The sequence below is a fragment of the Apodemus sylvaticus genome, chromosome 8 (genome assembly GCF_947179515.1).
Source record: "Apodemus sylvaticus chromosome 8, mApoSyl1.1, whole genome shotgun sequence".
Classification (NCBI taxonomy): domain Eukaryota; kingdom Metazoa; phylum Chordata; class Mammalia; order Rodentia; family Muridae; genus Apodemus; species Apodemus sylvaticus.
The window spans coordinates 85,795,080-85,808,040 of NC_067479.1; the positions used below are offsets into that span (position 1 = coordinate 85,795,080).

At 41.6% G+C, this 12,961-nt stretch overlaps 1 protein-coding gene across 2 annotated transcripts in view; it reads left to right on the plus strand.

Annotated features, from left to right (window-relative positions):
* Window positions 1-12,961, plus strand: part of Samd8 (sterile alpha motif domain containing 8) — a 50,634-nt gene that overhangs the window by 31,518 nt on the left and 6,155 nt on the right. For both annotated transcript variants that reach the window (XM_052189872.1, XM_052189873.1), the window contains exons 3-4: window positions 3,095-3,190; window positions 5,203-5,320. In XM_052189872.1, coding sequence (XP_052045832.1) covers window positions 3,095-3,190; window positions 5,203-5,320 — 214 coding nt within the window. The remainder of the gene's footprint in view (window positions 1-3,094; window positions 3,191-5,202; window positions 5,321-12,961) is intronic.

Sequence of the window (12,961 nt, forward strand, 5' to 3'; positions counted from 1 at the left end):
GTCAGTGCTGCAGGTCTCAGGGACCAGATGCCTGAAGGTCCATCCCTGTTGTCAGAGATCCGTGTAGTTAGATGGAGGGCTGGCCGTAACTTACTCAGGAGGAATCTAAATGTGTTAAATGAAGCAATATGGCAAAATATTAAATATAAATATTTGGGTGACACAAGAGTAGTATCCTGTACATTTTTCAGAAGGACCAGGATTTTTTTTTCCCCTGTAAATTGGTCATAGTTTACAATGAGGTCTTTGCTGTAAGGTCAGTGAAGGATTACAAAGTAGGCTTGTAGCTTGACCACAGGGCTTTAGCTTGTTTGGATGAAGCTGTATTGTAAGATGAGGTACTGCTGGTAGGGAAGAGCTGTGGTTTGTTTTTGTTTTGTTTTTTATCTATTTTTATATATTATGCCTAAATATATTTATATTTTATATTTATAAATATATATATAATATATGGCATAATATATACGTGCCTTAATTATATATTATGCTTGAAATTGAAGTTATGAGAAGAATTAGTAATAATGTCAAGGTTTGGTTTATAACCCTGAGTGTAGGTTGCTATACTAGGACAAAGGGCAAGACCATAGGAAGAGAAATAAAAATAGAAGGGAGGAAGAATGCCATCGTACCAGAAGGAGGATGCCATTATATACCATCATACCAGGAGGAGTACTGGAGGGGAGGGAGGGAGAGGCAGGGGCAGCAGGGAGAGAGCATCAGTAAGACAGAGAAATTTGTTTAAATAGAGGCTTTCATTAGATCTAGAAAATTTTAAGTTTTACAGGAAGGAGTTTCAATATTTTTGTATGAATATAAGCTTATATTGAGTAAAAGCTAAACGAGCAGTTCTTAAGCAAAATTATTAAATAGTGGTTGAGGGTCACAAAGGAAGAAGGGTGGTGTGTGTGTGTGTGTGTGTGTGTGTGTGTGTGTGTGTGTGTGTAATTTTGTGGGCACAGAGTCTCACTGTGCAGCCATTATTTGCCTTGAACTTTTTTTTCTTAATTTTTTTGTTATTTATTTATTTATTTATTTATTTTTTGGTTTTTTGGATTTGGTTTTTTCGAGACAGGGTTTCTCGGTATAACCGTGACTGTCCTGGAACTCACTCTGTAGACCAGGCTGGCCTTAAACTCAGAAATCTGCCTGCCTCTGCCTCCCAGAGTGCTGGGATTACAGGAGTGTGCCACCACCGGCCAGCAATTTTTTTTTTAAAGTGAGTTGGGTGTTTGGCCTGCATGTATGTCTATATGAAGGTTCCAGATCTCCTGGAACTGGAATTACAGTTGTGAGCTGCCCTGTGGGTGCTGGGGATTGAACTCAGGTCCTTTGGAAGAGCAGCCAGTGCTCTTAACCTCTGAGCCATTTCTCCAAGCCATTTATTTCTCCAGCCCCGTGTCCTTGAAGTCTTCATGTAAACCAGGCTGGCCTCAGACTCAGAGACCTCTGCCTCCTAAGTGCGGAGAAACAAGGTATTTGCTACCATGCCTGACTCATGTATATTATTGATAAAATTTTAAGGGTATCATGGCACATGCCCTTGGTTCTAGCAAGTCAAGCATTTGCTGATAATGTATCATAACTTATCTCTGGATAGTTCTTTTGGCATACATATAATTTTCTATGAAGTTGAGAAGCAAAGGTACATAATGATATGTTGGCTGAACATTTGATACTCAAGGGCAGAGGGCATTGTCTGTGTTCTTCAGAGTTATTCTGAGACTACACATAAATTCATAATACAGAATACCGAGTTCAGGATCGTTTAGGAATTGTTAGATATCTATTCCAACCCAGAGCCAAATTCATGTAACAATTCTTTGTTTTTTGTTTTTTCAAGGCGAAGTTTCTCTGTGTACCCCTAGCTGCCCAGGAATTCATTTTGTAGTCCTTGCTTGCCTTGAACTCCAGAGATCACCTGGATTTAAAGGTGTGTGTGTGCCACCACCTTTTTTTTAAAATGATACTCAACAGCAGGGTGTGTGTGTGTGTGTGTGTGTGTGTGTGTGTTTACTGTTGTTTGGTTTTTTTATTTGTTGTTTTTGTTGTTGTTGTTTTTTGTTTTTTAAGGCAGAGTTTCTCTATGTAGCTGTGGTTGTCCTGGAACTCTCTGTAGAGCAGGCTGGCCTTGAAATCACATTCACCTCCTATGCCTCCCAAGTGCTGAGAGGAAAGGAGTGTGCCATTGCTGCCCGCAGTGACAGTTCCAAGCGTGTGACAGCTTGTTGCTCACAAATAGAAAAATGGGCGGTTATGTATCTGCTTTTTATCAGAGCAGAAGACATGGTAAGAGACACTGGTTTATAACATACGGCAGTCTTTAAATCTGAGCTGAGGTGTTCTGACAGCATTCGTTGGTGTTGTATGTATCAGTGGTGTGCAGCTGGAAGAATATGTTTGTGTTCAGAACCAAGACTGCATGCAGTAAAGTTGTGCAGTGCACTGTTGGCCAGGTGGGTGCTCCAGAAACATCTCAGACTCATGAAGTGATAGATGAGTCGTTTTTTGGTTTTCTCCATTCAGAAACCTTTCTCTGTAAGCCATTTTGTCCTTACTTGTTTCTTTCTTGTGTGTTCATTCACAGGCTCCCTTAGTCAGTCCTGTAACTCAGTTTCAGAAGCTAAGTGCTGGGCTGGAGAGAGGGCTCAGAGGGCGCAGAGTGTGATGCGTACCGCTCTTGCAGAGGACCTGTGCCCACTCCTGCCCAGCAGCTTGCAGTTGCTGTAACTCAAACTCCAAGGGATCTGAGGCTCTCTTTAGTTTCCTCAATCTCCTGTATTCACTGCACACAGATACACATAGACATAATTAAGAACAAAGTCTGTTTTTTTTAAAAAAGCAATTGAATGTGTCAGAGCGGGAGTGAAGGGTTGTTTGTTTATAGAGAACTACTTTAGGAAGCCTGCAACAGCAAGTGGGTTCTGAGAGGGCAATGCCCTTTGAAGCAGACCTTCTATCCCTAGGCTTTCCAGATATCTCCTAAGAGAAGTAGTATTCTACAGAGCAGTTCTGAGGTTGCTGTTAGAAGAGTGTTGTGTTGAAAAGGGTGCTTCTGCTCTGTTGAGTTCCAGAAAGAACTGTTTTTCTGTTGCAGTGTTCCTAGGATCCCGTGGGCCTTCTCCATGACTGAAGTGTGTGGCATGATTCTGTGCTACATTTGGATCCTGGTTCTTCTTCTTCACAAGCACAGGTATTCACTGATTCCTAAAGACTGAGAATGTCTGACTTGCATGTCGGGGGCCTTTGCTCTGCATTTCCCTCGGAAGATTTCCTTTTACTCAGTGTCCAAGGAAAAAGAAAAGTCGTAAGAACAATACATTTAATAATATCGTAAATGTGTTTTATAAGGAAAAGGATGTCAGCCTTAGTCAGTCAGTCCTTGCCAGTCTACCTCCCTGTTGCCCCTTGTCCCCCTTTCTTCAGAAATCAGCTAGGAATGCCACTTCTACAGAAAGACAGAAACACTCCTAAGGGCAGCGCTTGGCCAAGTGTGTGAGTGGGGGAGGGAAAGCCATTAAACAGGGTGGTCTTCTGTGCTCTGCACATTGGGATAGGATAGAGGTGCTGAATGGAGAGTGCTTCTTGGCGATTTCACCAACAAGTAACCAAGGGAAGGCTTTTTTTTTTTTTTTTAAATTATAAAGACAGCAAGGAAGGCATAAGGGTAAGAAGGCCCCTTTTATATATTAATGAGGTTAAAAAATAGGAAAGAAAACAAGGCTTAGTAATGAAGAAACATTAAAAACTGTCTTGTGGTTAGCCACTGCCCATTGTTTTTAGAACCCTGAAAAGGTGTTGTCTTGCAACTTGGGGGCCTCTCTTCTCCAGGAAGTTCTGTGATAGCCACAAGCATCCTGAGCTGCAGTTATTTTAGAACGCTGAAGGTGAAAAGAAAGGTTGATGACTGCTATTTTAGTCCCATTTTGAGGCCATAATGAACCCATTTCTCATTGTGCATTGCGTCCTGAGGGTACTCATATTTTAAAATGAAATGGTTTAACAGTGTATATATCACTGCTTTCTGGTTAACTTTGCCCTGTGGACTTGAATCTATCCACTTCTGAACATAAAAACAAATTTAACCTTGTAAGAAATTCAGCGAGGCCAGCCTGGTCTACAAAGTGAATTCCAGGACAGCCCGAACTACACAGAGAAATTCTGTCTGGAAAACAAAACAAAACAAAAACAAAAACAAAAACTGAAAAAGAAATTCAGGAAAGCTCAGGGCAGATCTAGACAAAAATCTAGGTTAAAAAAAAATCCAAGTAAAAGAAATTCAGGCAAAATCCATGGGCACAAAAGCTGTGACCAAAGACTAGATGAAAATGCCAGTCTCCAAAACTTGATCAAAAATAAATAAATTTAACATCTCTAGGAAACTTTGGTAGACTCAGTGAAACATAGTAGTGACCAGGTAGATCCAAGTAGTGGTGTTTACTTAAAGAGAAATCCAGGAAGTGTGTAGTCAGTCTGTCTTGAAAAACTCCACTTTCATATGGCCGTATTTTACCACCGAAAGGATGCGCTTTCAGATCTGCACTACCTGCATGTGGCTATTGTGATTTTAAATAGTTAATATTAAATTCAGATCCCAGTTACATGAGGTTCGTTTGAGGCGCTGAAGAGCCATGTTGCGTCTAGCTGGCTACATGGTGCATGGTACATAGACCATGCCGTCTCTGTAATAGACCATGCCCTCTCTATGATAGACCATGCTGTCTCTGTGGAGGCTAGTGTGCGATGACATTGTACATGGTTTCTAAGAGTCTTCTCCTGAGTTAGAATAAAATATGATATGTTTATAACTAAACCCACTATTTTGAGTACAAGCTTAATAATAAAACCACATGCACATGTACACATCCCAAATGCTTTATAGAGGTGTAACTTAAATGTAATGACCTTTTCTCCCTTTAACAGGTCTGCATTTAGTAAATAATTTTTGAACAAATGTTAAATTTTAGAATACCATCTGAATGTTCCCTTTAGTTCTTTCATTACTACTGCCAAACACAGCCCTGGCCTGAGGCAAATACTGTCACATTTGTCTCTATGGTTTTCCCTTTAATACAGAACATGGAAGTGGGGAGAAAGACTTCTGCCTTAAAGGCTAGTGGTTTTCTCTTGCCTTCTCTAGGAAAGTGTTTGAAGCCTCAGAGTTTGGCGTGTCTCTGACTTCTCCTTTGGTCGCTCTGTTCACAGGTCGATCCTTCTGCGAAGGCTCTGTAGTCTGATGGGCACTGTGTTCTTGCTTCGCTGCTTTACCATGTTTGTGACCTCCCTCTCAGTGCCAGGACAGCACCTGCAGTGCACCGGAAAGGTAGCCTGCTGCCTTCTCTGCTCTCTCTTGTTCTTGTTGAATTAATGACACAATATATGCAGGAGGATAAAGGTCTTGCTTTTTGTGTCAAAATGTGCTTTTTTTTGTATTTGCAGTATCTTGGTAGTAAACTTCTAGAAATAACTGGGTTAAGCCAGACTCCTCTCCCTGTGATTTCATCCCTAGATATTAGTTCCATGCTGTGGGACTGTGGAAAATTATTGTTTTGACTATCCTTTTCTGCTGCATTTTCCCTTTCTCACCACACTTAGCATCTTTATTTTACAATGTTTTAGCATGTATTATATGCTCTAATGGGTTTCGTTATCACACCCTCACATGTGATCACGTGGTTCTCAGACGTCACTCAGCATCTTCAGCTCCGCACATGATGCTGTGGCCCTTCATGGCTCTGATCCTTCCTTTTCCTCAAACTTTCCCTTTTTGGAGTGTGCTTAATACATTTTGTTTTGTTGTATTGTAGATATATATTTTTTCTTCTGATTAAACAGATAGGGCAAATTATGCTGATAGCGAACAAAAGAGAGGGTTGTAAGTGTCATTGTTCTTACTTTTAGATCTAAGGTAAGATCTGCTTTTTAAATTTAAGCTCAGTGGTAGAGTGCTTGCCTGATGTGCAGGGGGTACTGAGGTTCAGTCCCCAGAACCCACCCCACCCACTACTTGATGAAGAACAAATCTATAAAATTATTTTAAAAGTTGAGGCTCTCCGGGCAGTGGTGGTGCACGCCTGTAATCCCAGCACTCTAGGAGGCAGAGGCAGGCAGATTTCTGAGTTTGAGGCCAGCCTGGTCTACAGACTGAGTTCCAGGACAGCCAGGGCTACACAGAGAAACCCTGTCTCAAAAAAACCAAATCCAAAAAAGTAAAAAAAATAAAAGTTGAGGCTCTCAGCCCGATGTAGTACCACACCTTTAATACCCTCATTTGGGAAGGCAGAAGCAGGTGCATCTCTGTGAATTTGAGGCCAACCTGATCTACATACTGAGTTCCAGGACAACCAGGGCTATGTACAAAGACCCAGTCTAAAAGAAACAGAAAGAAGATCTCTCCTGTCCTTGATAGACAAAATTGTTGCAAATGGGTAAATCTGGGCCAAAAAATATTAACCTACTTAGGCAGGCAGAAGACTTGGTGGCTACATTAACACCTTTGTTGTTATTTTAATGTTTGTAAGACAAAATTAGGGGCCATTGCTTTTGCTACTATAGTAGAAATAGCTGACACACCAGTTAGGGAAGGAAGGTTAAGTACCCAAAGGAGATGAAGAGCTAGAAATGCTGCCCTTGAGACAACGGGGAGCACAGCTCTTCAGGGATTCAGGCCCAGGGCACTGAGCTATGAGAAGGGGGCCATGCAAGTTCAGACTCCTTGAAAGCAAGTTAGAAACTATTGGGGAATTCTGTGTTTTTCCATAGAGAAAAGCCGTTTTTTGTTTGTTTTTTTCTAGGCAGGGTTTTCTGTGTACTCCTGGCTGTCCTAGAACTCACTCTGTATGTAGACCACACTGGCTGGCCTTGAACTCAGAAGTCCACCTGTCTCTGTTTTTCAAATGCTGGGACTAAATGCACTGCCACTTGGCAGGAAAACCTTCTTTTATTATGGAGTTGTACAAGTTTCTTACAAGAATTCAAATTATATATAACTGTATGTTAAAAAGCAAAAAACTCACATAGAACCCTTTTTATCCCATCCTAAAAGTAAAACTAACAGTTGTGTCCAGTTGCTCAGGTCTGGTCTGAAGTTTCTTCTTTCCCTCCTTCCTGCCTCTCACCCTTCCTTTCTTGGAGACAGACCCTATGCAGATCTAGATGGCCTAGAACTCACTATGTAGATCAGGCTGGCCTGGAACTCACAGAAATCCTACTGCCTCTGCCTCACAGCTGCTAGGATTAAAGATGCTAGGCACCAAGCTCAGCAACACAAACCATTTTTAAGTAGAGTTTTTATTCACTTCATATTGATCATATGATCATATACATCAAATTGATATTGATGAACACCTTTCAAATGATGGGTGAGTTGTAAAGGTTGTTCTGTAGCTGACATTTAAGGGACTGGCATGTTACTTAACTTTTTTCTCTTTTGTATATGTGTGAGGCCTGATATAGATATATGTGTGGTGTGTGTGTGTGTGTGTGTGTGTGTGAGACTGTCTGTCTACCTGTCTGCACGGGACACAGGGGCTCTAGCTTAGCCTGGAGCTGTTAGTTCTGCTAGCACGTCTGCTAGCTGCCCTGGGGATGTCCTGCCTCACCTCTTGCTGCTGGGATTTCCAGCAGGCCATTAACCTGGCCAACCGTTTTTATCTTTCTTGGCATGGGTTCTAGGTCTCTGAATTTAAGGCATGTTTGCTTGGAAGCACTGCACTCATCTCCCTAGCCTTATTTTAATGACTTTTTGAAAAGAATACATGATTATTGTCATTTGCTTAAAAAGTTTATCGCTTTAATAGCTGTGGGATATTCCATTGCAACCTTTCCCACCTCCGCTTGCAGGTGATGTAAAATTTGGTTGTTTCCAAGGTATTTTAAACAATGCTATAGTAAATATCCTTAGACAGTAGACCTTTTCTGCCTCTATCTATCTTGTGGAAAGACCTGCACATGCTCGGCAAGCACTGTTTACCTCAAATTTTTTAGAAATGGAATTATATTGTTAAAGATAAGTGCATTGGAAATTGTGATACATAGCCCTAAAATGTGTACTTGGACAAGGCTAGTTTTCAGGTATTGTGGACAGAGACACACATTGTAACCTTGTACTTTCTAAGTAGCTCGTTCTTTCAGAAGAATAGTAATGGGCATTATATACATTTGCTTTTCACAGTCTCCAGACATCACTCAAAAACCTTTTAAATGTAGGGAGTGTGTATGTGTGTACTCGCATGCCAAAGCAGGAATGTATGGTTCAGAGGGTAGTTCTTGAGAGCCAGTTCTCGCCTCTCATTTGCGAAGCCAGGGGTTGAACTCTAGTCATCAGGCCTGCTCACTGAGTGTCTCTGCCCACTGTACCATCTTGCCAGATCTGCTCATGCATTTCCTTAACAAAACAAAACAACAATGAAAAACAGTCCCAAGAGCTGGGCATGGCCAGTCATGCCTGTAATGCGAGCATGCAGGAGCTGTGGCAAGAGAGTGGCAGATTTGAGAACAGCCAGAGCACATAGTGATGAGGCCCAGCCCAGCCTGAGGTGGAAGACCCTGTCTGAAAACACAGTATCAGAGTGGCATTCCTTCCCTGTCTTACTTTGCTTTATATACAGACAGATCTGTAAGCTTCTCCAAATATTCCTGGTTACTACTCTCTGTAATTTCCTTTTAAGCAATTGAGAAAATCAACTTTGTTTTAGAGATTACATTAACAAAAAAAGAATGACTATAATCTAATTTAGTTGTATTAATAACTTGTATAAATAACAGTACATTCCTTTAAAGTAGACTGTAGGACACCACCATGATGGTATCCACAATATTACTCACCCAGTTTATTAGCTGTGTTCATAGCTATCTTTGTCTTTAAAACAATTATTTCTTTGATTTATAGCCGTAAATGATTATCAAAGGTTGGCTTTTTTGGTTGGTTGGGTTTTGTTGTTTCGTTTCGATTTTGTTTTTTCTTTTTTTAACAGAGTTTCTCTGTTTACCTATTCTGAAACTTTGGTTTTTAGATTAGACTGGCCTTGAGAGAGCCTCCTGCCTCTGCCTCCTGAGTGCTTGGGTTAAAACTCTGCACTGCTATGCCTGGTTTAAGGTTTTTCTTGTTTGGTTTGGGTTGTTGTTGTTGTTTGTTTGATTGTTTCGAGACAGGGTTTCTCTGTATAGCCCTGGCTGTCCTGGAACTTACTCTGGAGACCAGGCTGTCCTTGAACTCAGAAATCCGCCTGCCTCTGCCTCCCAAGTGCTGGGATTAAAGGTGTGGGACACCACCGCAGCGTCTGATTTAAGTTTTAAAGATTAATTTTTAACATTGCATGTACGTGTCTCTGTCTGGATATGCACATGTGTGTGAGTGCCCACAAAGACCAGGGGTGTTGGGTTCCTTGGAGCCAGAGTCAGAACAGTTGTGAGCCATCCTTCATGAGTGCTAGCAATTCACTGGAGCCCTTGGAAAGAACAGTATATTGTTAACTTCAGAGGCATCTCTCCAGCCCAGTACCAACCCTCCAGTCTCAATAGGCTAAGCTGAGCCACCCACCCATTGTACCAGTTAAAGGGATGGGAGTGCTGCAAGACACAGGCAGTCACTGCAGCCACTTTGAGAAGAGGAACAGACACCAGGATCCAGTAACAACCCCCTCATCCCCTCCCCTAACTGCAGTCTTAGTGTACTGATATGAACCTTAGGTTTAAATAGAGAAAAAGTTGAGGTAATCATGAGAAGTACACATAGTAAGGCTGCCTTGGTCTAAGTGTGGTCTGGTTGGCGATTACCTCAGACCTTGTTATTGCTTGAGGAGATAAGCCAGTTCCCATGACATGATTGTTCTTGCTTGAGGGTGATCTCATGATGGGGTAACCTGCCCATGAGGCTCCAGAATGACTGCAAATTTAGGACAGTAGGTTTGGAGGGGACACTGAGACAGCTGACAATAGGTGCTTCAGCTTTCATCCTTATCTTTTCTTGTACCTTCATTTCAGCCTTGAAGAGAGATGAATTAAGTTGAGTAGAAGTCAGTCGTGATTAATATGCCTTTGATCAGTTAGGCATGTGACACACCCACAGTAAATGATATCCATACACAGAGAAGGCAGAGATGCCAGGCTTTTATTCTGCCTTGGGCCTCCTTGTGACAACTAAGGAGTCCTTGACTCTCCCCGAGAATGTGCTGGCTGTTTTAGAACAACTGCATGATCCAGAGTTGTGCACTGAACTGTGTGTCACAACACTTGGGAACATCCTTTGGCAGTGGTAAATGATGGAGGGCTACGCTTCACCCTTAGCAGCAGCCACTTGGTTCACTTCGTGCCCACGTTGCTTAGTATCCATCTTAGTCATTGTCAGCTAGTTAACGAAAGGCAGAAGCTCATGTTTCATGGTCTTCTTTTCTGTATAGACTTTAAGCTCCTGAAACTGTTTCTGTACATGGTTTGAAGTGAGGGTAAAAACACTTTCCCCCAAGAATGTGCTGATTAGGAAATTCAAACTAAACCATTAACAAAATAGTCAAGTTGTGTGTTTTCCCTCTGAAAGTTTGACAATTTTAGTATTGATGATTAACAAAAGAAAGGGCAAATAAATTTAATAATATTCCAGAGCTATGTACAAAGTTAGGAGACTCTGCTAGCATGTTGACATAATGTCTTCATGTCTTTTCTTATGTCAAGGAACAAGTAACATGGGGCTGTTGTAGGTGTGGAGTTGTAGGACAAACCTTGGCAAGCTCAGGGAAGGAACTGCTTGGTCGTTAATGACAGCCTTACTGTCCTGACAAGATTCCCTAAGTAGCAGCACGTGGACACATGTGCCATCTCTGTCTGGGCTGGGAGGTGTCAGACCTGCAATCTCTGCTTCCTATTAAAGGCCTTTCCTAGGCAGATCCGGAGATCTCCACACTTCTGTGTTTGTATCTGTTGCTTAATTGACTAATACTGATAGATACTTCTTTTTATTCAAAGAGAGATGTTTAAACCTGTTACCTGATGCAGATCTATGAATAACCAGATCCAAAGATCTGAAAGGAATACATTTGAGGTGAAATATTTTGCTTTCCTGTGAAGCTTTGTTAGATGGATAAGAACTTCCTGATAAACCTGAGGAGGTTTATCAGAATAGCTACGTTAAGAGAAGGCTGGATCTTTGTGCAGAGAACCTTATCTTATGCTACTAGAACAAATTAGATGTCACTCTCTGGTGTGGACAGCTCTCTCTGTCTCCAGTGACTTTTTTTTTTTATTAATTAGTTAATGTATGGATATTTCCATCCAAATCTGCCCTAAATGCTGCTAATTATTTTAAAGTATAATGTAGCCTGCCTATTGACCTACATTATTTATAGCTCTCATAAAAAGTAGAGCATTATGGGATAACAGCCAGATGTCAAATCTCTTACAGTGAGACCAACCAGAGGCATTTCATTATGATAAATTAAATCACGGAACCAAGACAGAACCAAGAACATGCCTATTTCTAAAACTTAGCAACACAAAGCTAATTTGCATGTTGTATCTAGACAGTTTCCTGTTCATTCTTTTCTATTTCAGTTCTTTTTCTAGAAGAATATATGAGAAATACAGAATAGGAAAAGATGTAAAGGCGTGAATTACTAAGTGGTAATGATTTGGAACTAGCATTACTTGTTTGTCCCCTGTCCATAATTAAGATACTATCCAGCCTGGTAGTGATAGCGACGCCTTTAATCCCAGAACTCAGGCAGAAGCAGACAGATCTCTTGAATTCAAGGTCACCCTGATCTACAGATCAAGTTCCAGGACAGCTACAGCTACAAAGAGAAACCCTGTCTCAAAATCCCTCTCCTTCTTAACTGCCCCCCACCACCACCAAATGTTCTGGTATGATTGACTTATCAAACATCTATAACCCTTTTGTCTTTCTCTTTTATTCTACCTGAGACTTGCGTCTCAAGGTCAGATTGTGGTCCTTGTGGCTACTGGAGCTTCAGTTGCCATGTTCGGGTTTTAGGTAGAATGCAAATGGGGTGGTAGGAAAGAGCTCCTCTGCGTGCCTCTCTAGCGGTCCTATAGAGCTTTCACATTTGTGCTACAACTTATTGTACAGACATGACTCCCTGTAGCAATAGGGAAGGCCTGGAGGGATAAGATCTGGTTGAGTTCATGGCCTCGCAGGTCTGTGTTTCTGTGCCCAATGAAGACAGGGAGAATAGTTACAGTGACAACCTGGAAGCTACAGAACAGTTTATCTTCTTGCTGCTTCTTTTTAATATTTTTAATTTTTTCCCTTTTTTTTTATAAAGAAAGTTAGAGCTTGTTAAAATATTTTAATAGAGGTGTGTGTGTGTGTGTGTGTGTGTGTGTGTGTGTGTGTGTGTGTGGTTTTTTTGGTATTTTTCGAGACAGGGTTTCTCTGTGTAGCCCTGGCTATCCTGGAACTCACTCTGGAGACCAGGCTGGCCTCGAACTCAGAAATCCGCCTGCCTCTGCCTCCCAGAGTGCTGGGATTACAGGCGTGCGCCACCACCGCCCGGCTTTAATAGAGATTTAAACATGGCCATTATGGGAAAAAAGCAAGTAAATAAAACAAAATTTGGGTGTTAGGGTCTGCAAGTTGCTGCACAAACCACTCAGACACAGATCTTGGTCAAACAGGGCTAGCTTATTGAACACAGACCTTAAGACTGATCTGTCAGGGACACAGTACAGACTCAGGAGCTGAACTGTGACGCCCAGCTAGACTCCTATAGAGCTTTTAGTCTGAGATCCAAAAACATCCGTGCTAAGTTATTCTGCCAATCAGGATTTAGGGATAGGGGATTTCCTTAGGAACATGTTTTTTGTTGTACATTTATCCTGTCTGCATTGGTTGGGGTGTTCACCTGAGGCAGGGGACTTGTCTAACATTCATTCAACAGCCTTCTCAAAATGGGAGTTTTAACTCCAAATGGCTTCTTCTGTTGGTGCAGGTGTCTTTCTTATGTCGGGT